Source organism: Macaca fascicularis, chromosome 15 (genome assembly GCF_037993035.2).
Source record: "Macaca fascicularis isolate 582-1 chromosome 15, T2T-MFA8v1.1".
Classification (NCBI taxonomy): Eukaryota; Metazoa; Chordata; class Mammalia; order Primates; family Cercopithecidae; genus Macaca; species Macaca fascicularis.
The window spans coordinates 84077545-84101951 of record NC_088389.1 but is presented as its reverse complement, the minus strand read 5'-3'; the positions used below and the strand labels follow the sequence as shown (position 1 = coordinate 84101951).

The window sequence follows — 24407 nt, the reverse complement described above, 5'->3', positions numbered from 1 at the left end:
TCTTGAGTAATTGACATCATATTTTTGCCATATGCCTGTACTATGTGTACTCTTATTCTTTACTAGTTTGCTTTCTATCAATTCAATTTTTAACTTGAATCAATGTATTTGGTTAAAAGGAAACCTTTTAACTACTAAAAACTGAATATTAGCAAGCACAAAAAGTTTGCTTTCTTATATTTAGTTTTATAGTATTTATAGTATTGTTTTTAGTGTCAACACTCACATACTCACACACAACACATATACCTAAGTTCCATCAGTACATGGGGCTGAAGGCCCCAGAACCTCAATCTCTGGGAGGCCCTAAAAAGGCTTCTATAAATTCTTTTTTTTTTTTTTTTTTAAGATGGAGTTTCACTCTTGTTGCCCAGGCTGGAGTGCAGTGGCGCCATCTTGGTTCACTGCAACTACTGCCTCCCGGGCTCAAGCGATTCTCCTGCCTCAGCCTCCTGAGTAGCTGGGATTACAGGTGCCCGCCACCACTCCCAGCTAATTTTTTGTATTTTTACTAGAGACAGGGTTTCACCATGTTGACCAGACTGGTCTCGAACTCCTGACCTCAGGTGATCCACCCACCTTGCCTCCTAAAGTACTGGGATTACAGGCGTGAGTCACCACCCCAGCCTCAACTTCCATAAATTCTTGAGGCTCCTCAGAACATATTCAGAACAACAGACTGGACCAGACCATTGATGGCTAGTCCTGACTGCATTAGAACTACCTGAAGATATCTTTCAAAAATACAGATTTCTGGGCCTGAGACTGGACTTACCAAAGTTGCCTCTCTGGGGTAAGGCCCAAGAATATGCATTTTGTAGTTCTCTCTGGCAATTATCTGAGGATCTAGAAATGTAGAAATTCCTGGGATAAATGATTTCTAAAATGCCATCTAATAAGACTTTTTCTAGATGCAAATTAGGAAATTTTTACAGTATTACCAATCCTTACATATGGAGGTTTTGTTTTTTATTCTCACCATTCGATTAATATCTAACCTTCATTTCTCAATATCTTTATGCATTCAGTCCTGTGTTCTCCAGCAAGGTCACTGTTTTCTTCAAGACAGTCACTAATGTCTTCAGCAGACTGTCCTGTAGGCATTGACAGAGGGAAGCAGGAAAGGAAAGAAGCTAGAAGTTCCAGAAATGCATGTAAAATTAAAAGCCCTGGATCTGATACAAACGTATTAAGCCAAGAAGCACCCAGCCTCCATTAGCAAACAGGAAAAAATGAACAATCATTGCTCCTCTTGGTAACTCCTTTCCTCCTTCAAGATCATACTTGGTGTTTTAAAGATTGGAAATAAGAAGGTCGTCAAGGAAAGAACATAATGACAACAACAATGACAATAATAGTAGTAGCTAACACTTACTTAGTTCTTCCTATGCGCCAGGTGTTGTTCCACTAATACTTTACACGCATAAGCTCTCATAAACCTCCCACAACCTTGTGAGGCAGGTGCTACGAGTATCATTCCATTTCACAGAAGAGGAAACAAGAGCACAGGAGGTTGTGTAACCTGATGAAGGTCACAGAGTTGTGAGTCACTCACGTAGCTCTTGCCCCCAAGCCTGTATCTTAACTTCACTACTCCACCTCTCAAACAAAAGAGCCAGCTTGAAAAGGAATCCCCACATCTCACATTTTAGTGAATGCTTAGCAACACTCAAAGACTGAACTAGTTAAAATATTGATCAATTAAATGCTTACCTGCTTGTTAAAGGACATTTATCAAGAGAAAAAAATAAGAGATTAGTTCCAACTTTCTGAGACTTTTTGTTTTGTTTTGTTGGATTATCCAAATCAGCTTTCAAAAATCATTTTAATGCTAAAAAGGTGAGCAGCATCCTCTTTACTGACATTTAACCAGTGTTTATCAGAGCAGACATACTGAATTTAGATAGGTAAAAGATAGAGGACAGTGATATTTGAACATGGGTGTAACAGTGATACTTGATAGTTTATGGGAACCTATTGAATAATATAGGAGTATGCCCCATTTATGTTATTTTATAGTGCTCTTTAGAAGACTGTACTGTGACATGGTGAAAATTACACCAGGAGCCAAAAGTGTGGGTGTACAATAGACAAACCAATGCTCTCCAGGCCTCCTTCTGAATTGACAAAAACTCAAAACTGGATTGTGCACAATGGTTCGCTCAAAGTCCAACATTTCCCAGTCCTCATGCCCGGCCTGGGGATCTGTGTTTCTCTCCAGGACCTCAGGTTCAGCCAGCTTTGAGAGCTGCGAGATTATAGATCTTCTGGAGTTGCTCTTGCTTTATGTGACTTGAAACAAATTTCCATATTTTAAATGAATGTAGATTTTCATTAATGTTGTATCTTTGCCTTTTCACCAGATTGTTATTCATTCCAATGATTTATTTGATACAGAATTCTGGAACAGGTGCGCAGCCCCCAATTATAACATTGTTTCTGTGGGGAAATATGATCTACTTTATGACAACATGATTTATGATATAGTTACCAGAACACGTTGTGTCAAAAGGCAGTGTCTGCTTATGCCAAATGTTTACTAATAAATGCTTTTTCGTCAGACAGAAAAACATACTCCAAAAAGAGGGAAATTACTTTTCCAGGTCTATCTTTAGCTGGGAGCCTCAGCTTTTCACATTTCTCCTCGTAATAGAACTTGCATAAAGATCTGTTTACTGTGTTTATTTTTTGATAACAGGCCCAAATTTCTTGCTTTGCTGCTGTCATTTTAATTGTGTATCTTCACCTTACATACAACAAGGCAGTAAAAGAAAAACACAGCTGCACCAGAGCTGAAAAATGACTCATTTTTTTCTCCTTTTCTATCCTTTGTTTAAAAAAACAAATTTCATTCTATATATTTAAGGCATACAGCGTGATGTTGTAAGATACACATATTTTGTAAAACGGTTACTATAGTGAAGCATATTAACAGATCTCCTTTTCTGTAAGTATTAATCCAAAGAAGGGGTTTGAAAAGTTTCCATGGGGCTCACCTGAATCTGTCACTGGAGACAGTCACCTTGCTCTTGTGTACATAGCAAACGGTCTGCCCCGCTATATCCATTTGGCTGAAGCTTGTAATGGGAACTCCAGGATAGTGAACATATTCGACCTGACCATATTGTGGAGGGGAGGTAATGACATAGAGCAGTTCCTCAGGCTTGTCTGTTCCATCCACAGCCAGGAGAGTGGTGGTTGTTAAGAAACCTCTGTCACCTTTAGACACCACGAGTGGTTTTGTAAGGATGACAATATCACCTACATGACATAAGAGGTTATGGTCAAGAATCGTATCAAAAAATATATTGTGTCCAAGGCAAAGGCTGAAGACAAAGGCCAAAACTGTGCAAAAATCAAAATTAATATGACATAGAAAGGTTTATATAACTATTATGAATAAAAATAATTAACCAAAAGACATGAGCAGATATTTCACAGAAGAAGAAATTCACATGGCCAGTAAAGATATTTTCAAATGCTCAAGCTCATTAGTAATTATGGAAATACAAATATCATGATAAATTGTCATGTCATAACTTTTCGATTGGCAAGGATGTAGAAGCCTGACTGTACGAAGTGTTGAAGAAGACATAGATCAAGAGAGCCTTGCATACAATTTTGGGAAGACTGTAAATTGGTACAAGATTTGGCATTATTTTGTAAAGAGTCGAATGTTCACATATGCCTTGACTCAGCAATTCCACCCCAGCTATTTACTTCAAAGAAACATTTGCCCTGCTACCCTTGGAGACATGCACCCAAATGGTCATTGCAGTACTGTCTGTAATTGAAAGCATTACACACAACCCAAATGCCTTTGCGAAAAGTGAATGTATACACAAACTGTGTTCTATTCATACAACTGAATTTCAAGCAGTAGTCAAATGAATGAACTACAGCTACATGGAACGACACAGATGTAGTATATTAACATTCATTAGTTATATGAGCAAGCTGAGAAAACGATAAAAGTAAGAAAATAATACAAAATTTAGAACCATATTTTTTTCTGGAGAAGGTAGGAAGATGTCTATTATTAATATTCCAGTCCTTCAATTGTGTGGTAGTTGCACAAATGTTCATGATATATTTTTTAAATGTATATTTATACAACCATATTCATATCAGGATTGCTCACAATAGCCAAGGGATGCAAACAACTCAAGTGCCTCTTAACAGATGAGTAGATAAACAAAATGTGGCATACACATACACTGTAATACCACTCAGCCTTAAAAGGAAAGGGAGTCCTGGCACATGCTACAACATGCATGAACCTTGAGGACATTATGCTAAGTGAAGTAAGCCAGTCATGTAAAGATATATACTATATGATTCCACTTACATGGAGTACCTAGAGTAGTAAAACTCATAGAGACAGAACATAGAACAATGGTTGCCAGGGAGGGGGAAGTGAGGAATCATTATTTAACGGGTATAGACTTTTAGTTTTCTGAGATGAAAAAATTCTGGAGATTGGATGGACAACAACATGAATATATTTAACACTATGAACTGGTACACTTAAAAATGGTTAAGATGGTACATTTTGTATAATGCGTAATTTACCATTTTTTTTTTTAAATGTATGACTGAGGAAGGTAGAAGTGGGTCACACATGGACCAATGATGCAGTTTCACAAACTAGGGATTATAATTGAATTTTGTTCACCTGAGGCCCATTACAAAGTGATCATATCTCAAATACAGAGCTTCTACTCTGTGTCAGGTACAGAACGTTCTTGTGACGTATTGTCTTATCATATCCCCAGATTATAAATGAGGAAGCTAAGGTATAGAAATGCTAACTTACCTGCTTATGGTCACACTATTAATAAAACATCGAGTGAGAATTTGTACTCAAGCCATCTGAGTCCAGAGCACAGGCTCTTAAACACTGCATTATTTTGTTCCATGTCTTTAATATCTAGGGAGCTCTTGTGAACTAATACTAAAAGGGTGAATATCCAAAAAGAAAAACACGTGATGTAAATGCCAAGCCATTTCTGAATTTAAAAACATAGTGGCCAAAAAATTTTTTTAAAGATATTCAGTCTCATGAGGAAATAAGAAATACAAATAAACCATCAAAATGGTACAATTTTAACCAGTGGTTCCCAATGACAAGCAATTTTGCTCCCCAAGGGACATTTGGCAACGTCTGGAGACATTTTTGGTTGTCATAACTGGGAGTTGCTACTGGCTTCTAGAGGGCAGAGGCCTGGGACGCTGCTAAACATTTTGCAATGCACAAGGGAGTCCCCTGCAACAAAGAATCCTCCATCCCAAAATGTCAATAGTGCCATGATTGGAAAACGCTGTTTCAGATTACTAAATTGGTCTTTTCATATACTATGCTTTTATCTCAAAATGCTATGCAACTTCAGTCCTACACAGAATCAAAGACCATTCTAAATTTAAGTCAAAACCTTAGCCACAGATGCTACAAAGAGAAGCAAGATGAATACGTCAAGGAAGTAAGAAGAATGAATTAGGTGGGGGAAACAAAAAGCACCCAGGAGAGGTTTCACCAGGAGCAGGAAATGGACCTGAGGGGAGGAAGAGCTACCGGCTCTTGCCTTGATGCAATTTTTCAGCATTGTAAGGGCAGAGTATAGGTTAGAGTCAACTATAGACAATGTCCTCCTAAACTTATCTGAAAGATCTCAACATCATTTCTGCCACTGTGCAAATCAGAAGACACAGCAACACAGCAATTGGGAAGCTTAATGTTATTTATAATAGCTCCCAAATGGAAACAACCAAATGCTCAATTTTAAGGTTGTGATTAAATCTAACTCTTCAGTACAGTCTTGTTTAGAGATAAACAATTATGGCTACAAAGTTATGCAGCAACCTGCAAAAACTCATGTTAAGTAAAAAAAACAAAACAAAACAAAACAAAAAAACTGTACAGTGACAAAACACCACTTTGTAAGAGGAAACAAAGAAGAAAAATTTTGAACTGAAAATATTAATAGGATAATGTGTCTACTTGGTATAGGTTTTCAAAAATCCTTTTAGAAAATAATCACATGTCAATTGCAGCACAGTCTGGCAATGCAATGGCCAACTTTATTTCCTTTCTTCTTGGGTGCAAAGCTAAAGTTTCTATTGCCCAGCCTCTCTTAATGTGGCATGTGACTGTGATTCAGCCACTGGAATGTGTACAAGAGAGGTACACAACCTTCACACCTAGTGCATGACATCCCCTAATTTTCTTCCATATCTCACTTCCTGAGTGACTCTAAGGCCTTCAGAATAAGGGAACGTCTAGATATAAAGAGTTCCTAGATGACTATGTGGAACAGAGCTCTCCTATATCACTGTAAAGCTGTGTTGTGCTGAGCCAATGAGAAGGTGGCCTACTCTGATATACTAGTTGTCTGCCCTAATATATTACTTGTATTACATTTTGCCTGGATATATATTTATGATGAACATAGTTGTTTTGCAGGGAGAGATAAATGTGTACAGTAACATCTAGCTTATCTGAAGTCACTTATTAGACTTTTTTAAGGAACACATTTACAACCAGGAAATAAGCAAATAAAATATATTATTATATAGCTCAAAGTAAACACCTCAAGATCAAACTGAATTAATTTTTTAAAACTTTAGAACAATTATAATTCTGCCACACATAAAGCAAGATTTTTTTTTATTATTGCATTTAAGCATTCAATTTACCTCTGAGCTTCCTGGCAGCCAAGGCAAAAAAGAGAAGCATTCAGTCAACTAAGCATGTACTGAGGATCTAAGATTATGCTTCATCCTGGGACTATCTAGATCCTGGGATAACACAGATGAATGAGATATGATCCTCACATAAGCTGAAGCAAAATTACGGGGTAGTAACAGTTGGGTATCAAGAGCTTCTACTCTTCCTTGCTGAGCTTTTTAAAAAAACTCTCCTCCATCTACCATTTAACTCTCCCCCATTCACCATTTATACAACTCATTCTGCTTAATTAACTCACAAGAAGCTTATCTTATAGTGTCTTTCCCTGTCCCTAAAATGTATATGTTAGCACTTTCAAAGTGAAAGAAGCAACAACTTCCAGCCTTTCTAATGACAAAGTTTATCTTTATTGTTTTTAAATTTTAAAATATATTTTTCATTTATTGAGAAGTATTTTTCCTTTGAAACTCCATTTTCCAGTGATAGATCACTTCCTGAAGATAAAACTAGAGTTACACATCAATTAGGTAAAATTTTACTTAAAGCAAAAAAAAAAAAAAAAAAAAATCCTAACAGTTAAAGTAGCCTGTATAGCCATATTGTATGCAAAGCTGAATTTCCAATAAACTTTAAAAAATAATGAATGGATTGGCTACTTCTGTGAACCTCATATGTCCCAGGCAAAGCAGGGGAAAAGCCAAAGGATCTAAACATAAATGATAGAATTTCAAAGATGAAGAGTGGCAGGAAAAAAGGAAAGAAGGGAGGGAAAGAGAGAGAAAGAAACAAATGTGGAATACTTATACCAGTTAGCAAAGTTGATCCCAGTAAACCTTGGTAGACACGCTTTTTACCTTTTTCCATGTCCTTGATGGTGATTTGACAGTCAAGAGCAGGGGACCTGTTGTCGCCATCCCAAAGGTAGAAGGTGAAGCTATCTCGATTCTGGGAATCCATTGCCCCAGTGTGTGTGTATCTCAGCAAGTTCAGATCCACTTCCTCCTGAGTACACTTCATGCCAGGGGAGAGAGGAACCCAGTCCCTCCCTATCTGGAAGGAGCCAGAGTTAGTCAGCTGCTCATGGTTTTTTCCCCCCGCCAAAGTATGTTAGTGGACATTTTCTGTATCCCCTAAAAACCTCCAATACAAATAATATTTCAGGGAAATTCCAGATTACTTTTTGCCATTCTACCTGACTTTTTTCTTTTCAAAGAAATATATTAGAATAATTTGAGAACTTGGAAAAACACTGGCTTCAACCAAAGGGTTTCAGACAAAGTCAAACAATACAACAGCATTGTTACTTCCAAGGTATTTATCATAAGCAATCATAGCTGATTAAATATTCCAATTAATGAGAGCAGGTGGGTAATCGAGCTCTTGGAATGGATTCTTTAGAAATTAAATGTGTTTCTTTTAAAGTTTCCATTTTTTAGTTCTTTTCGTTGTTCAACTAATCAAATACATTTTTTCATATCAAATACATTTTTTCAATAATGGCTCATTACTAGGCTTATCTGAAGCAGACAAAACAAAAATAGAACAGATGCATTTACTCCCCAGTATGTTTCCAGCCTTAGTAAAGAAAGAAAATGATGGGGATCACTATCACTCCCTACATTTATATCCTAAGTCATCAAAAAAAATAAACTGCAAATATCATATATTATTTTTATCAGAATCTTCTAAAAGCCAACATTATTTAAGCATATATTTTGTAGGGAGCTTGATGCAGAAATTATGGCATTTTGAATTTAAAAGGTTCTTATGCTGAGGGGGGTGGCTAAGAACTGAGAGTAGTAGAAAAATGTAATCATAAATCTTTATTAACTTATTAATAATCCTATTATTATTCATTTATGGTACACAGCTTTCCCTGGGAATGGCTCATAAAAAGTCATTAGATATAATTTTTTAAAAAGTCATCTTAACATTTATTATATGATATTATCTTGTGGTTTTACTGTCTAATTTAAGAGTCTAAAACAGAAATGTAAATCATTTACTTTTTATTCCCCTTGATACTTTGGTCTCAGACTTTGCCCATTTGAACCTAAACAATAAGGGTTCTGGTACAGCAAGGGGAGGTGGGACTGCGGTGGAATGAAGACACTGATCTTTCATCTTTTAAGTTCATGTCAGATAGAACACAGATTTCCAGATTCCACAGACTCCCAGTTCCTGGCAAAAGAGCTTTGTCCTCCTCTCTTCCCATTGTGCTACCACTTGCCTTTATGTCATTCTACTTGATAACGTTTCTTTCTCTTTAATATGTTTATCCACCTGATATTTATAGACTTATGTTCTGCCCTCATGCTCACTGGATGGAAGTTAATTACATCATAATAATTAAGCTAGTGTTTCTTTCCATAAGATCTATTTGCCAATATAATTTTTAAAACAGACTCTTTCAGGTTTTAAACGGGAAAGCCTGCAATTCTATTTCACATTTTCCCTTTTCTAATCTTGTCTAAGGAAGTAAGCACAGAAGAAGACATACTTTCCTCCCTCTTGTCTCCATGTAATTCCTTACTTGCACTCCAAAATGTTAGATTGACTTAATAGAATCATTTGAAGACCCAGAAATAGAAAGAAAATAAAAGTCAGATTCAAGATGGGGAAAACTAAGAGAAGTCAACAAGAAAACAAGAACGCTTGGGAGACTCCAGGAGGGCTGGAGTGCTGGTCCTTGGCCTTGGAAAGACTCGAAGAACTGCTAGGGAGCTGGGACATAACTGTGTGGAGCCATACTGGGAACCTGGACCCATCTGCATTTTCACATATCCAAAACAGTTCCGTTCCCAAGCCACCCAAATGTGTGAGCTTTCACTGCATTTCTGCTTCATTACTCTTTGAAATGAAATAAGGACACAGCTGTACCTCAATTTAAATCAGTGATTGCTCTTCACTCTGATTCTCTATGGTGCCTACAATCTACGACAATCAAGCTGTTCCACATAGAATGAATTCTTGCTGCTTTTCTAGGACTGTGCCTCCATTATATGTAAAGTTAAGCATTCCATCAAATAATTGCATTGGGGACGGTTGGTGGTTGTGGTTGCTAGTCTTAATCCACCACTGAAATAAACATTTGGACTGATTACTCAACTGACCTTCTCAGGTGACTGATCTATGTAATTCATGTTGGGCTGATCCTTGGACATCATGCACACAGTATGAATCAGACCGAAATTTTGCTATTCTAGGCCTAAAGTGAAACAAGGACATTTTATCAAACCACAAAGCAAGCTATTGGGTTAGCAGTAAAACCCAGGTGACCCTACCCCTAGTATCCCTTTATTGTTTCCATGCTTATTTGCTTTCCATTAAAGCATCTAATTTTGAGAACATACACAGTTCCAGGAATGTTAATTTATGGTGTCATGCAGTTCATGGGATTCAAGTTTGGCAGTTGTTAAAATCTGTTATGCTAGCGGGATGGGATGACTCCCACATGAAGTTTTCTCCCACACTGCCTTTTTGGTCCAAGACTTTGCCCATCTGAAACTAAACAATAAGGGCTCTGGTGCTGCAAGGGGAGGTGCGACTACGGTGGGACGAAGACACTGACCTTTCAGCTTTTAAGTTCATGTCAGATAGAATACAGAACAATTTGGTATACGGTTTGTGGAGTAAGTAGTCTCCCTGGAGAAGACATAAGGATTGTCCTTGCTCAGGGATGAAGATGAGAAGCAGAAGGAAAGAAAGATGCTCACTGTGGCAAATCATTGAGAAGGCAGGAGGTGATAATACTCAGATAATGTTTTTTTGTTGCTGTTGTTTTGTTTTTTAAGATGGGGTCTCGCTCTGTCACCCAGGCTGGAGTGCAGTGGCACGATCTCAGCTCACTGCAACCTTTGCCTCCCGGGTTCAAGTAGTTCTCATGCCTCAGACTCCGGAGTAGTGAGTAGCTGGGAATACAGGTGCACGCTGCCACACCCAGCTAATTTTTGTATTTTAGTAGAGATGGGGTTTCACCATGTCTGCCAGGATGGTCTTGATCTCCTGACCTTGTGATCTGCCCGCCTCGGCCTCTCAAAGTGCTGGGATTCAGATAATGTTTTAACAGAGACCATTAGGGCCAGAGGAGCTAGAGGCAGCCCTCCAAGTTTCCCTGGACCTGATTGTCATGAAAAAATAATGAAAGTTTTCATTTTCCTGAGAATGATCTAGAATTTAGCTGAAATACACACACACACACACACACACACACACACACACACACACACACACACACACAGAGAGAGACTGAGAGAACAAGAGAGACTGTAGACTTGAAGGAGTTTTATAATTGAGATGATGGATGCTAAAGAGGAAAGTTACATGAATCACAAGTGAAAAATCTGGTAGAAATGAAGATACCACAAAAGATCCTGGATTATCCTCAGAAAGCAGACAGCTTGCTTTACCCCAGTAATTCCCTCCCTCAGAATTTAGGGATAATCCCACAGGAGAGGGAGCAATGAAGAATCTTAATACTTGTTGAATTTACCCCATGTTGACAAAGAAACTTTAGAACAGCATGAATTCACCCTGAACTAGTAAAATTAAATTTTCTACTTCTGGGCAAATACATAGCTATCAGAGAATAAATCCCATCACTGAAATGTATATATTGAGATTTATACCTGCTACATTAGTTTTGAAAAATAAAAGTAAAAAGTCACTAACCTTAAACTGAAGTTGCCCATTTTGGGGAAGCCTTTCAAATACATAGTAAATCTTCTCCCTGGGCGAGTCTTCATCTATGGCTGAAAGAATAGCACTGGAAATAATACGAGTTCCACCCATATCCATTGCAATTTCAGCCTTCCTGTAAAAAGAAAAATGTCTGGGTTGATATAAAAATAGAAGATATTCCTTTAGTAGGGGACACTTATATTGACTATCACAGTTCCCAATCTTCAACAATTAAGGAATGATATTGAATATTCAAAGCACTGAAGATGACTAGTGAGAGGCATGAAACAGGCTCTCTGCCCTCACACATGAAGGTCTCAAAAGACAATGGGTCAGCCCTAATGAGTGTGGAAAGAGGTAATTAGGCACTTCTAATTGATTACATGTACCGAACTTTACAATTTTGTAAGTTATAATTTATTCTATAAAATGATCTTATTTCCAGTATTTCATTTTATACTCACAACAGCTCCATGAAGTAAGAGGGCTAGGTATGAGTGTTCTAATTTTACAGACAGAAACTCAATTAAAGAGATTCAATGACTGGCCTACAGATGTCCCAGTGCCATTGATGATATGCCATTCTGAGGTAATCTAGGACTCTCTAAATTACTCTTCCTCTTCTAAGTAATGTTCTGGGCAGTATGTGTTCTTGTTGCAGATTCATCTTTTCCCAGTGTTACAGATGCCAGGTCAGCTCCTGTCTTCTTGAACAGTAGGCTGGGGCAGAGCCGCTGCTGTGGTTTCTGCAGGTCCTTTACTGTGCGGAGCTGCAGCCTTCACAGCCTATATGGCCATTGTCCCTGGTCTCGCCAAAGTGAGATAGGGATCTCTTTCCACCAGTGTTTCTAGCTCTCAGTTGTGGTCTACTCATGAAGCCTAACTCTGTCCAACTTTACAGCTTAGTTTCTGAGAAAAATCAGGATGCCTGAATTTCTCTGGATTCAGATAAAGGACATTTGAGAACCAGCAACTGGCATCAACAGTGTTCTGCTCCTCTGCAGAGATGCCAAAACCTGAACACCTCAGTTCCAACAACTTTCACTCAGGGTGAATATCTTGCTTCCCTCGCAGTGGGAGGTGACTTCTGCACATCTCTTTACTAGAGAATGGGAATCCCATTATTCCAAAAAGCTAAGCAATCAGTTGGTTGAGGGCTTATGGAGATTAGCGGTTAGATAGATTAATCTAAACAGGAAGCCAATATGATTAAGAAGATGAAGAGTTTGGTAGGAAGAATTCAGAATTAAATTTCTGGTCAGAATGAAATTTTTGGAACTCAGTGTCAGAATTCAATGTCTGGAAGCCAAGAGAGGACAAGGTGTGTCATAATCTAGGTTACCCTAAAGGGACCCTAGGACAAGGACGGTAATTTATTTGTGAAGTGATTCCAGGAGGCAGGAGAGAGGGAGTAGGAGAGAAAGGGAAAGAGAAAAAGGCCACAAAGGGTGTTTTCCTGCTATGGGGAACTGGGGCTCAATCCTGCTGGGTATCTTGAGGAACCACATACATGCAATTCAAATTGTGCTCCTGATGGACAGGAAGCTGGAGCATTTATCTTATCTACTAGCTCCCAAGGTTAAAGGCTGACCCCAGAGTGCTCTCTGCTGAGCCTGGACATGGGCTGCATGAAAGCCCTGAGGCAGAAAAGTAGAGTGAGGCACTGTGGACACCTGAGGTGGGACACTGATATGGCACACTCTACCACAATCAGGACCAGAATCAGAGATGGGCTGAGGGGCTGTGACCTGCAGGACCCAAAGCATCCTCTACAGTAGCTAAAAGGAATAGCAAAGAAATGGTGTTACATGCTCTCAAAGAGTCCAGGAAGGTTAGAAGAGCCATTAGATTTGGCAGGAAAGCCAAGAGTAACTTTTAAGGGAGATTCTTTAATAAAGTGGAGATTGGGCCAGGCACAGGGGCTCACGCCTGTAATCCCAGCACTTTGGGAGGCTGAGATGGGCCGATCACGAGGTCAGGAGATCGAGACCATACTGGCCAACATGGTAAAACCCCATCTCTACTAAAAATACAAAATATAGCCCGCATAGTGGCGGGCGCCTGTAGTCGCAGCTACTCAGGAGGCTGAGGCAGGAGAATGGCGTGAACCTGGGAGGCAGAGCTTGCAGCGAGCCAAGATCGCGCCACTGCACTCCTGGGCAACAGAGAGCAGACTCCGTCTCAAAAAAAAAAAAAAAAAAAGAAAAAGAAAGAAAAAGAAGGAAAGTAATAAAGTGGAGATTGGAGAAAGTGGGCAGAAATGGAAGAAGCAAGCACAAACTACTCTTCCAAAAAGTTCCAAAAAATTCAGTGAAATGAATGGGGGACTAGCTTGTCTTTGTATTTTTACAATTAGGATATCTGCTTGTAATAATAACAATAACACTTAGGAGCACTTACCATGTAGTAGTCTTTCAAGCATGTTTACATATTTTATTTAATCCTTGTAACAATCCTAGTAAGAGGATATCACTATTATCCTCATTTACAGAGAGTTTAACAGAAAGATTGAGAGAGGTTAAACAACATGTTCAAGATCACATTGTTGGTAAGTGGCTGAACTGAGTCAATCTGACTCCAGCATTTGCTCTCTTAACCACAATCCTTATCCCTCTGTCTTGTTAACAGAAGAAATGAAAAGGGAGAGACTGAAGATACTGGAGGAAAAAATAATGGAGCAATTTCTGGGAGAAGGAAAGAGGTGATATGCCCAAGGACACACATGGAAGAGAAAGAGAGTACATTATTTCCTATCCACAGGAGACAAGGAAAGAGGAAGCACAGAAAAGGGAGGGTTTCTGAAGCAGGTTTGAAAGAGATTTGATGATTCTGCAGATGTAGCTATTCCAGTGAGTTTAGTAACAACAGCATGGCCTTTGGAGTCAAATGGAGTTGAGTGGGTGCCTAGTGTAAGCTCTTTTACCTCTCTGGTCTATTTTCCTCAGTGAGGATGGTAACATGTATTTTCCACAATTTTGGTGAGGATTTAATGAAATAATATATACGAAAGAATCTAATATAGTGTCTGTCCTACAGTAAGCACTTAATAAATGCCAGCTTTTACCCGTCTCCAGTGGATGCCCCAGGGCCCTCACCCTGCCAGCTTTCACCTCCCTATCTCTTAAAATGAGATCATCAAAAAGGAGGTACTGTAATACTGTGACAGCCTTCATATTTTCATATTTATAAATCAAGGCTATACCAACCCAACATATTAGCTAAGAAATAAGAAAATAGAAATTTTTTGGTGAATATTTTTAGTCAGACTGATGTATGAGATGCATCCCTCCAAAAATCTATCATCAGTATTTCCCACAATGCTTTTTAAGGACCTTATCAGTGGCTCATAGGGACCAGCAGGATATGTGGTAGATAAGGAAGGGACTTGTTTGAGGCCCTCCTTTCTGCAGAGTGGAGGAGATCTGAGGGGTTTGGGTGCTTTCAGGAAGTTATTCACTCCCTGATAAAAACCTAGACTATAACATGCCTCTTAATGCTGCACTATTGAATAAAGAGGTGAAGTCATCAAGGAAGTTCCAAGAACCAGATGCTTTTTTACTCCTAGCTCTAGAGAAGAGTCCCCCAAAACTCTGTTCAGTTCTGTAGACTGCGTACAGTTCTGTACAGCTGTCAATTGTAAAAGAAATGGCTGGGGCTATAGAAACAGAATTGATGAATACTTTGTACCCTATGATCAAACTCTGAGCAGTTACAGAGAGAGTGATATGGTTTGACTGTGTCCCCACCCAAATCTCATCTTGATTGTAGTTCCCATAATCTCCATGTGTCGTGGGAGGGCGAGGTAGAGATGATTGAATCATGGGGGCAGATTCCCCCATCCTGTTCTCATGATAGTGAGTTAGTTCTTACAAGATCTGATGGTTTTATAAGGGGCTTTCCCCTTTACTGGGCACTTGTTTTTCTCTCTTCTGCTGCCATGTGAAGAAAGATGTGTTTGCTTCCTCTTCCGCCATGATTGTAAGTTTCCTGAGGCCTCCCAGTCCCTACAGAGCTGTAAGTAAATTAAACCTCTTTTATTTATAAGTTACTCAGTCTTGGGTATGTCCTTATAGCCGTGTGAGAACAGACTAATACAGAGAGATACTGAGAAAGTTTACAATTAATAATATTGCTCAAAATTTTAGAAAATGATCATTTCGATGTGAGGTGGGAGGGGGTGTTGACCCATATGGAACACAGTAGAGAACTGGTGGACAAAAAAGTACCAAGATAATGAAAGAAGTGGGTTGATTTATTTCCCTCAGCCACACTCAGTTACAAGTTTCAGCAAATCTGTTGTAAGGACTGTCTGCAGTTAATGTTATTAGACTTTAGTTCAATCTATATATTAATTGCACTTTGGTAGGTGTGCAGTCATGTTTGTGTATGTGCATGTATTTATATGTTTAGCAGACTGTTCATTCCATGCCGTGTATTCACTCATTCTTATTCTTTACAACCAATTAGTATGTTTAGAAGAAAAGTAATTAAAGGGCTGATTGTTAAGAAGAGGTTACCTTAACTAACATTTGCACTAAAGGCTCCTCATGCCTGAGTGGCAGGGGCAAGCTGTGATAGCAGCTAGCGAAGACTTGCTTCTTTGGGAGACATACACCACATCTGCACCTAGTATTGTAGATTTCACAGAATTGTATAGAAATCTGAAAGGAACTCTTTTCAGGTAGCTTACTTGCTCAGCATTGGTTTTTCATCATTAACTGGGGTGACCTCTACTGAAATGGTTTTAAGTATCTTATGTTTCCCATCTGACAACTGGATTGTAAAATCATCAGCAAGGTTCTCTGAGTCATCATGCATGTATGTCAACCTCATTCCTGGAAGAAGGAAAAAAAGTAAGTAAACCTTCCTTATGATTAAACCATCATGACATATGTCACAGATAACATCTTAATTTTCAAGGCAGGGGTATTAGCAAGAGTTCATTTATCAGTGCAGTAGGGTGAAATTAAACTTGTTTTATGAAGTAAAAGAGTGCCTTCTTAACCTGTTAAAGACTTTTTATTTAAATAATTTAGTATTTGATTAAGGGTGTTATTTAAAATGAGTTAGGAAAGAATATATTTTTAAATAAACTATATAAACAAAGGTACAGGGTATTTAAATAAAACTGAGAAAGTTAATTACTTGGGGAAAATTATAGAGTTATAGCCCTACCTCGAGCCAATCATCAAAATGAATTCTTAATAGATCACAACTTAAATATGAAAAATGTAACTATTTTTTTAAAGCCTACCTAACATTTAAGTGGAAATGCAAGAGACTCAGAACAGCCAAAACAGCCTCAAAAAAGAGTAAAATCGGAAGCCTAACATTTCACATTTTCAAAACTTACTTCAAAGCTACTAAAATACTAGGAGATATGCACGCAGATTTATATAAAATGTTTACTGAAATATAACTTTTAATACCAAGAAAGGGAAAACTATCTGGATATTTTAAAATGGGAGATAGTTGTATAAAATTGTAGCACAGGAACCAGTACAGTGGTGAGCGCCTGTAGTCCTAACAACTTGTGGGGGTCAAGTGGGAGGATCGCTTGAGGCCAGGAGTTTGAGGTCAGTTTGGACGACATAATGAGACCTTGTCTTTAAAAGAATTTTCTTTGAAACACTAGCTAGGTGATGCCTGTAGTCATAGCTGCTCAAGAGGCTCAGGCAGGGAGGAGTGCTTGATTCCAGGAATTTGAGGCTGCAGTGAGCTATAATCACCCCACTTCACTCAAGCCTGGGTGACAAAGTCATCTCTTTTAAAAAAGTACAGCATAGTAAGTCTATATGATGATTTTATAATGTAATTATCAACAGCTACATTTTCAATAATAATGATAATTTTTTTGTGACACACTCTCACTCTGTCACCCAGGCTGGAGCGCAGCGACATGATCTTGGCTCACTGCAACATCTACCTCCTGGGTTCAAGCGATTCTCATGCCTCAGCCTCCCAAGTAGCTGGGGTTACAGACAAGTGTGACCAAGCCTGGCTAATTTCTGTATTTTTAGTAGAGACTGGGTTTTGCCATGTTGGCCAGGCTGGTCTCAAACTCCTGACCTCAAGTGATCCACCCATCTCGGCCGCCCAAAGTGCCGGGATTACAGGTATGTGCCACCGCTCCTGGCCTCAATATTTTAAAAGTAAGAAGAGGCCAGTTATGGCCACCCACTCCTGTAATCTCAGCACTTTGGAAGGCCAATGCAGGAAAATCACTTGAGCCCAGGAGTTCAAGACCAGCCTGGACAACACAGGGAGACCCTGTCTCTACCAAAAATGTTTTTAATCAGCCAGTGCTATGTGTGGTGACTTGTGCCTGTAGTCCCAGCTAGTTGGGAGGCTGAGGTAGGAGGATCACTTGAGCCCTGGAAGTCGAGACTGGAGTGAACTGTTATTGCACAACCACAATCCAGCCTAAGTGATAGTACAAGACCCTGTTTCCAGAAAAAAAAAAAAAGTAAGAAGAAAAACAGATTATATAACATGGGAAGAGTTTTAAAAATGTTGTATATTTGTCTAGGGGGATGTTTATGACAACACGCTAAAGTATTTTTAAAATGTAGCCATAAATGAACCACAGATAAAATAGAGGTGAAAATCTAATTTCTGAGAAAGTAACCAAAATATTAACCCAAATACTAATTTTTATGTAGGAAATTTTTATTTTTTCTTCAAAATAACTGTGTTCAAACTGCACACAATGATCATACAATTCTTACATAACTGGATAATAACCAACAAATGTTTAAAAATTAACTTTCTTGAGAGTAAAATTTGTATTATTATTTTTTCCTTGGTGAAATTTGAAAAAAAATGTAAACAATGTATTCTATTATTTGTAGCATGTGGTTATTCATTTGGTAATATCATCATTTATGCCCTAGAATGTATCTCTTTGCAATTGATAAAAGCTGAGAAATACACAAATGTATTACACAACAATTACAAAAAAACCTTTGGGGCAGAAAGCTTACACACTAGTTGGGGAAAGAAATAACTGAAAGACAGTTGGAAAAACGTTAAGCAAGTGCTAAAATTAAGCAAGCACAGAGAAGGAATGGTTTGGAGGCCTTAGGTGGGGCTCAAGTGGAGGTTAACAGAAAGGTGCGTTCTGAAGGCACAGCCTTGGCTAGCCTGTCAAAGGAGCGGGAAGGACCTTACAGGCTGGGAAAAGAAAACGTTAAGGAAGGAGAATGGGAGGAAGCAGTAATTCAGGAACTGCACACTTTTCTCAAATTTTTAAAAGTATTTTCATAAATGAAAAATGGGATAAGATTGGCCGGGCGCGGTGGCTCAAGCCTGTAATCCCAGCACTTTGGGAGGCCGAGACGGGCGGATCACGAGGTCAGGAGATCGAGACCATCCTGGCTAATACGGTGAAACCCCGTCTCTACTAAAAATACAAAAAACTAGCCGGGCGAGGTGGCGGGCGCCTGTAGTCCCAGCCACTCGGGAAGCTGAGGCAGGAGAATGGCGTAAACCCGGGAGGCGGAGCTTGCAGTGAGCTGAGATCCGGCCACTGCACTCCAGCCCGGGCGACAGAGCGAGACTCCGTCTCAAAAAAAAAAAAAAAAAAGAAAAAAGAAAAATGGGATAAGATTGATTATTTTTTAAAAGAGTAATTAAAAAATAATTCAGGCTGCTATGCAATGTGCCATTTCTCTAAAGAGCAAATTATCCCCTCAGAGAATAATAAGCATTATATGTGGTTCTATATTTGTTTCAACTGTGGAAATTCTGGCAGACCAATCTCTTAAAATGTAGTTTCATGATCTCAATAGTTTTAAAAAGGATTTTTTTTATTATAGCATTAAATGTTTGAGTGAAAATATAAAAAAACTCAAATATCATATTTAATGGTAGCCTAAAAGTGAAAGAAAGCATGTTGTTGCCTTTCCAATTACCTATTACCTCTACCTAGGGCTTCCTGTCCTACAATAATACAGGCCTAGAGACAGCCCTTGAGGGACAAATGAATAAAGTCAGTAAATGCTATTTCTTCACCCCCTATTTCTGTGATTTATTATTAACTTCTCTAGGTTAAATTATTTTTAAATTTTTACTTTCTTAATTGGCAAATAAACATTGTATATATTTATAATATATAACTGGGTGTTTTGATGCATATGTATACATTGTGAAATGGGTTTATTCGGGGTTTTTTTGTTTGTTTGTTTTTTGACAGAGTCTCACTCTGTTGCCCAGGCTGGAAGTCTGGAGTGCACTGGCATGATCTCGGCTCACTGCAACTTCTGCCTCCCAGGCTCAAGAGATTCTCGTGCCTCAGCCTCCTGAGGTGCTGGGATTACAGAAGTGCACCACCTCACTCAGCTAATTTTTGTATTTTTAGTAGAGACAGGGTTTCACCATGTTGACCAGGCTGGTGTCAAATTCCTGACCTCAAGTGATCCACCTGTCTTGGTCTCCCAAAGTGTTGAGATTACAGGCATGAGCCACCAGGCCCGGTCACATTGTGGAACGGCTAAATAAAGCTAATTAACGTATGCATTACTTCTCATACTCATTTTTTTTGATTGGTGAGAACTCTTAAAATCTACTGTCTTAGGAATTTTCAAGTATGCAATATATTGTTAACTATAGTCACTGTGCTGTACAATAAATCTCTTGAACTTACTCCTCCTGTCTAACCGAAATTTCATATCCTTTAACCAACATCTCCCCAATCCTGCCACCCTCAGCCTCTAGTAACCACCATTCTACTCTCTGCTTATATCAGTTTGACCTTTTTAGATTTCACATATAAGTATTGGTTAAATTATTCAATCAACAATGACAAATGCATGGAAGTGGAACATGCTATACCAGTCTTGAGGAGTTCCATGGAAAAGCTGTGAACAGGTTCATGTTTCCGCTCAGGGTTGGCTGGCTGCTCATTCTCAGGGAAGTCTTCGCTAAAACCCCTATTGATGAGGAGGCCATGGCGTGGCTTTTGAGTGATGCTGAACAGCAGGGGATCCTGGGGAATGTCCAGGTCCACAGCGCTGATGACGGAAGAGTCCAGCTCTTTCATCTGACCCTCACACACCTGAGCAAGAGTACATCAGAAAAGTCAAAAACACGTGAAAGACAACTTGTCTTTCTTTGGAAAACTGCTCAAAAGAAATCATTTGAATATATCCTACTTCAAATTTTATATGAGATTTATATAGGATGAGTCCTAAAAAGAAGTTGCTGGTTTAATAGGAATCTAAAAGAAACAGCAGATCTATTAATGTCCCTTACATTTTTTTCTGAAGATTTCACAGCACTTTGTTCATTTCCATGAAGGACAAAGGGCATATAATTTTTAAAGTATGTATTGTTCATAAGTCAAAGGTCGGGGAAAAAAGCAACCAGGACGCTGTTTGCTTTCAAGAAGTCAGGGAAAAGTTCAGTCATAAAGCTGAATCTAGTACCTTCACCTTCATAAACCAATCCTCGTGGATCTCCTTGCTTTTACAAGTCTTATGTTTCCATCTGCTTTATAAGTGACACAAATATCTGCTACATACACTAAGCATATTTGGTGGTTTTTATTTTTGTTATTGCAGTAAAAACTTCTGTATTTCCATTGAAATCAACAACAATGCCAAAGGATGCTACTGGATGCATAACTATGTATATTTTCATTCTGGGTCCCTCATCTCCCTCCAATTCTCATACTTCCAAATTTCCTGAACTACTCTCCCCATTCCCTCTCACACCCACTTCAGGTTTCATAATCCTTTAAGCACAAAGACAACTGAATGTTTATCATTTCATGTAGTATCTAGTCAGTTAGAACTTGACAGCATGTTACTTAGCTGATTCAGTCTTTTTTTCTCATAGTGAAGATTGAGAGAACAAAGAAGTATTTCTGTTTCCTATTTTGAAACAGAAATATTTCAACAACCCAATTTCTCAACAACCCAAGTCAGGTAAGACTGCAAAGGTCCACCAATAACTATAACTCAAGGAAGAAAATGTCTAGTGCTGTTAGATATTCATAAACAAGAATTACAAAAGGGCAGAGACCAGGATGTTTTCATAAATGAGAAGGCAATTAAGCCTTGAAGGACATGTATGGTTCGGATTTGTGAAAACTCCTTTCTTCTCCTTTTCTTTCCTTCCTTCATTCCTTCCTTCCTCTCTCTCTTTCCCTCCCTCCCTTCCTTTTTCCTTTCTCTTTCTCTCTCTTTCTCCCTTTTCCTTTTCTCCTTCCTCCCTTCCCTTTCCTTTTCCTTCCTTCCTTCCTTCCATCTATCCATCCTTCCTCATGGTCATCTTTGTTGCCCAGGCTAGAGTGCAGTGGCTCAATCATAGCTCACTGCAGACTCACCCACCTGGGCTTAAGCAATACTCCCACCTCAGGCCCCCAAGTATCTAGGACCATAGGCATGTGCCACCAGCCTGGCTAATTTTTAAAATTTATTTTTATTATTTGTAGAGACAGGGTTTTGCTACATTGCCCAGGCTGGTCTTGAACTCCTGGGCTCAAAGGATCCTCTTGCTTCAGCCTCCCAAAGTGCTGGGATTACAGGTGTGAGCCACTGTGCCTGGCCTAAAGCTCCTTTCATTTCACCCTCTCTTACTGACTTTGAAGGGCACCCTCCTGTACCACGTTTTATTGAACATGTGTTAACAAAAAATCACTTGCCATATATGATACTTGTGCTAAAAGGATGCTGATTTTCTTTTATCTAGCCCTACTTATTAAAGATTAAAGTGGCATCATAATTCAACTTACAATGGTATACTTATGAAAACATTTTAAATAGGACCTTGCCTTTTTCTCCAAGAACTTTAATAAAGCAACTTAAAATATGTTGTAAGATCCTTCTTCATAGAGCTTGACTAAAATGTGAGGTTGTTTCTTGCAGATTGAATAGATTATTGAGATTAGGACAACAAAAATTTTAGATCAATATACATAAAATGCCAAACCTTATTAGTAGACAGGTTTGGAATGGGTTATAATAACTTAAACTAAAACCTCAAATCTTCTTGCAGCACAACTTGATGGAAGCCCAACTACCTACAAAATAAATGCATTTTCTCACAAGAAAGCAAAATATGGTTATCTAAAAAAAAATTATGTGAAGCTTAAAGTCTGCTTGCCCATAACACACAGGACTTCATATTTTTCACTCTCCAATAGTCTCTCTAGGGAATGCAGGTAAAACCATGACTAGTTTCAGAGAAGAGCAAGGGACAACTTCCCAGTGGTCTTATTACTTCAGAAACCCCAACCCTAGGCAGATACAAAACAACTGAGGTAGGTATAGGGGGAATCATGTGTCAATTTTTTTTCTCTCTCATACTTACTGAAAGACTCTCCAGAGACAGAGAAACCCATGTGCCAACAAAACAGGAAAGGCAGGAAGATTAATAATTTTCAAATGATAGCATTACATGACATAGCCTTCCCCACTCCTCACCAGTTCAATGTGTTAATGCACTTGGAGCAATGTAAATGGACTAATTGAAAATAAAAATCAAAATGATAAAAGAGAAATGGAACATTTGGATATGTTTCTTACAGTAATATTCTGCACTACAAAGTCAGGAGCTTCATCATTTGTGGGGTTGATAATAATAGAAAATGGTATCTCCAAGGAGCGTTGCTTCCCATCTGTGGCGTACACCGTGAACTGGTCGGCAGTTGGTTCTATCCTCAGATGCCTGGACTGCACATAGTTAATGTGAAAAGCGTTCATATCTTTCCACTGAAATGAATCTAGAGCACACCAAGATGGAACAGATAAATAAGAAAAACATTTTTTCCAGTTATTGGTCCTTAATCCTTAACCCAATAATAGCCAATTTCTCAGTAATGCAAATAAGAGATCATAGCAGTTGACCTAAGTATCTGCTATCAAGGGCTGCTGCAACAGCCAACCATCAACATAAAGGCAGATATCCATAGATCATAAAGAAGAATAAAATTTTCATGGGGAACAGAAGAGTAATAATTTTTAACCAGTAATGCACAGGGACTTCAAGACTACTTCAGATACTTAGCATAAATGTCAGAGACCTATCCTTGATTAAATAACTACTTTTGCATAAATGGTTCTCTGTCATACTTGAGTGTAAAAAGAGACCACCTCCATTATGTAAAGGCAAAACAAGAGTCAATCAATCATATGCGTACTTCAAGACGTACATATCAAGCAAGGGGTTGGATTGAGTGGAATTAGCTAACCCGCTGTTTTAGTATTTTGACATGGGTTTAAATCCAAAGAGAAAAATGCTCTAAGATGTGCATTAAGTCACAAGACAAATTGGGTAACATTGAATGCAATTAATCTTAAATTCAGTCTCTTTCATATTTAAAATGGACATTCTTCCAAAGGGGTTTGGAGAATCATTTATATGTCTTTGGAAGATTTTGTTTTTGCTTTCTGTTTTTGTTTTGGTTGGTTTGTTTTTGCCTGAAATACAAGAGCTATTTAAGTATCTGGGACACATTTTAGTTTTAAAATTAATGTCATCTGTTTCAACATTTTAGGCTTTCTCTCTGTTACACCCATAGTATATTTCCTCATCCTTTCCACCAATGTCTATTCAAAGTGCTAAAAGATTGTGAGAATGAGACCTTGTGAGCTACCACTAGATTCACTCTCTCATGGTATCCCGTGTTGCTGTGAGGGCCTTTTAAACCATTCTCTCTTCAATGTTCATTCTTGTATTTTTCATAAGTAAAATTCCACTTATTTTGAAGTAAATTTGCATGCATGGGGAAAGTCAGAATAAAAATTAAAATGAAAAATAGTAAGATTCAAAAGTATCAGCTATAATAGTAATAATAATTCATTGAATACATATGGTGCTTTAAACTTTTTGTTTTGTTTTTTGAGATGGAGCTTCGCTCTTGCTGTCCAGACTGGAGTGCAATGGTGCAATCTCAGCTTACTGCAACCTCTGCCTCCTGGTTTCAAGCAATTCTCCTGCCTCAGCCTCCCAAGTAGCTGGGATTACAGGCATGTGCCACCACACCCGGCTAATTTTTTATATTTAGTAGAGATGGGGTTTCACCATGTTGGTCAGGTTG

At 38.6% G+C, this 24407-nt stretch overlaps 1 protein-coding gene across 31 annotated transcripts in view; it reads right to left on the bottom strand.

Annotated features, from left to right (window-relative positions):
• Window positions 1-24407, bottom strand: part of FREM1 (FRAS1 related extracellular matrix 1) — a 168640-nt gene that overhangs the window by 47371 nt on the left and 96862 nt on the right. For 24 of the 31 annotated variants that reach the window (XR_012424683.1, XR_012424680.1, XR_012424681.1 and 21 more), the window contains 6 exons: window positions 22894-23090; window positions 20198-20420; window positions 16056-16200; window positions 11357-11498; window positions 7540-7735; window positions 2997-3261 (listed from right to left, as the gene is read on the bottom strand). Coding sequence is in view for 15 of the 31 variants with exons in the window: in XM_015437148.4 (XP_015292634.3) it covers window positions 2997-3261; window positions 7540-7735; window positions 11357-11498; window positions 16056-16200; window positions 20198-20420; window positions 22894-23090 (1168 nt within the window). In the remaining 16 variants the exon portion in view is untranslated. Of the gene's footprint in view, window positions 1-2996; window positions 3262-7539; window positions 7736-11356; window positions 11499-16055; window positions 16201-20197; window positions 20421-22893; window positions 23091-24407 lie in introns of those variants that run through there. The other 7 variants (XR_012424684.1, XR_012424685.1, XR_012424689.1 and 4 more) reach the window with 4 other exon arrangements.